We start from the raw sequence: 2,388 nt of genomic DNA, 5'->3' as shown, positions 1-2,388 counted from the left end.
CTCTAGCTCGGGGAGACCACCTTTTCCTCTCCCTCTTCTAACAATCTCCGGGAAGGTGGTTGGAGGCGCATGGGGACCTGGTTGGGAAGAAGGGGTTGGGCCAATCCAGGAAAGAGGAAGCACTAACTACGCATGCATGTGAGGTGGGGCTCAACATGGGAGACACGTGTCAAGCAGAAACGGTGCCCCTGGTTACGCGGAAAGGAGCTCATTGGGTGGTAAACTTGGATAAAGTTGTGTTTAGAGTCTCTTAGATGGGATATTTGGGTAGAAATTCCACTAAAAGGGGTAATACGTGTAAAAAATATACAACTACAAGGTAAAAAGTGAAATTCAGTATCATGATATAAAGGTGTATTATTTTAAACTATTCTAATGTCCATCCCACAGACACACACACACACACACAAAACAGTTGCAAGACAGAAAGTTAGAAATGGAGAAAACCAATCCTAGATTCCACTCAACTGTAATCTTAATCTTTGTGAAGATAGAGTAAACTATGAACATTTAGACCCGAAGATACCTAGGTGGCGTTCGCTGTCGTGTTAGTCAGCGTTAATGCGATGTTGACGGCAGATATTTAACCCTGCACTATACTCCACACGTCGGTACCCTTGGAATGGTAGTACAGTAGTAAGTGGTTATCTGGCTCGCCACGCACACAGTCTCGTCTTAATCTCTGAAATTAATCCCGAAAGCAAACTCTAATAAATCCCCCAGATCGACAATCTTTCTCCATTCCCATTCCGCTTCAACAAACCAAACCAAACCAATCCAGGGTCACTCCCTCTCTCCACACCACTCCCCCCAATCCCCCAAACCCTAGCCGGCCCGGAATGGAGCCCAAATCCACCACCCCGCCGCCGCCGGTCCCCGTGCTGGGCGCGCCCGTCGGGTACCCGCCGCCCGGCGTCTACCCGGGCGCCGCCGCCGCCGCCGGCTACCCGCACGCGCCGGCGCTCTACGCGCCTCCCCCGCCGCCGCCCCCCGCCGTCTCCGCCGCCTCGCAGCAGGCCGCCGCGCAGCAGCAGATGCAGCAGCTCCAGGCCTTCTGGGCCGAGCAGTACCGCGAGATCGAGGCCACCACCGACTTCAAGAACCACAACCTGCCGCTCGCCCGCATCAAGAAGATCATGAAGGCCGACGAGGACGTCCGCATGATCGCCGCCGAGGCGCCCGTCGTCTTCGCGCGCGCATGCGAGATGTTCATCCTCGAGCTCACCCACCGCGGATGGGCGCACGCCGAGGAGAACAAGCGCCGCACGCTGCAGAAGTCCGACATCGCAGCCGCCATCGCGCGCACCGAGGTCTTCGACTTCCTCGTCGACATCGTGCCCAGGGACGAGGCCAAGGACGCCGAGGCGGCAGTCGCAGCGGGGATGCAGCACCCGGCCGCCGGCATGCCCACCGCAGACGGCATGGGATACTACTACGTCCCGCAGCAGTAATAACATCTTCATATGTGTATGCCTCTAGCGGTTTTATTAAGATTATGTTGTTGTTGCTGCTCTCTAGTGCCTGCATGGCTGCTATGTTTGTTTGTTCGCTCGCCGCATAATAACTTGGAAGATGTTGTCATCATTTGAGATGCCCTCCCTCTTCTGGTAGGAGGGCTGATTCAATTCCAGGATTCTGCAAGGTTGCCATCATTCACGCAGATTGTATCATGCATGTCTAACTGTTAACATTAATTATCTTGTCACGTTCTTCAATCACTGTTATTCAGCTTCATCCGCAGCCAAATAGCTTCATTTATACACTGCAACTATGATCGTGTTGTCGCTTTTAGGGTGGAAACTCAAACGGTACCGAGCCACATCTTTGTGTAATTTTTAGCTTCTGTTATATGTTTACTGTTCATATACATGCTAAACTAGTACAGTTATTTGGTAGTGTATACTCTTGAAGTTCATGTGACTAGATCTCCTCTTAGTGTAAATTTTTAGCTTTTGTGTATATGTATCACTCTTCTCCGTATGATATAAACTTACTCATGCATTTGTTAGTCTGGCATGACTCTGCCACGTCCAGCCGCACTAGCGTCTATATGATTTAGCGGTTTTAAGTTAAGATTCTGCTCTTGCTTTAATGCGGTTATGTTTGTTTCTTGCCTCATAAGAACTTGAAGATGTTGTGATCATTTGAGTGGCCTCCTCTGGTAGTAATCGATTCAATTCAAGAATTGGCCGAGGTTTTTGTGATTGAGGCAGATTGTATGATGCTCATACATGCCTAACTTGTAGCATAATTATCTTGTGGCATTTTTTTGGGGATCATTCTTACCCATCTTCATTTGCATATTCCCTGTAATAATCTCGTTATGCCTTGGTAGATTGGGAAGTCAAATAGTACAACGATTGTGAGCCAGATCTTTGTGTACCTTCT

At 49.7% G+C, this 2,388-nt stretch overlaps 1 protein-coding gene across 1 annotated transcript; it reads left to right on the top strand.

The window, feature by feature from the left end:
• Positions 1-676: 676 nt before the first annotated feature.
• Positions 677-1,698, top strand: LOC124680253 (nuclear transcription factor Y subunit C-6-like). Its single transcript, XM_047215339.1, has one exon. It carries the CDS (start codon positions 840-842, stop codon positions 1,449-1,451), a length of 612 nt encoding a protein of 203 aa, XP_047071295.1. The 5' UTR covers positions 677-839; the 3' UTR covers positions 1,452-1,698.
• The last annotated feature ends 690 nt before the right edge of the window (positions 1,699-2,388 follow it).

Source organism: Lolium rigidum, unplaced genomic scaffold (assembly GCF_022539505.1).
Source record: "Lolium rigidum isolate FL_2022 unplaced genomic scaffold, APGP_CSIRO_Lrig_0.1 contig_10797_1, whole genome shotgun sequence".
Taxonomy (NCBI): Eukaryota; Viridiplantae; Streptophyta; class Magnoliopsida; order Poales; family Poaceae; genus Lolium; species Lolium rigidum.
This window is presented reverse-complemented; position numbering and strand designations above follow the sequence as displayed.

Coding starts and splice junctions, on each gene's coding strand:
- LOC124680253 (XM_047215339.1), top strand. CDS start 840: ATGGAGCCCAAATCCACCACCCCGCCGCCGCCGGTCCCCGTGCTGGGC.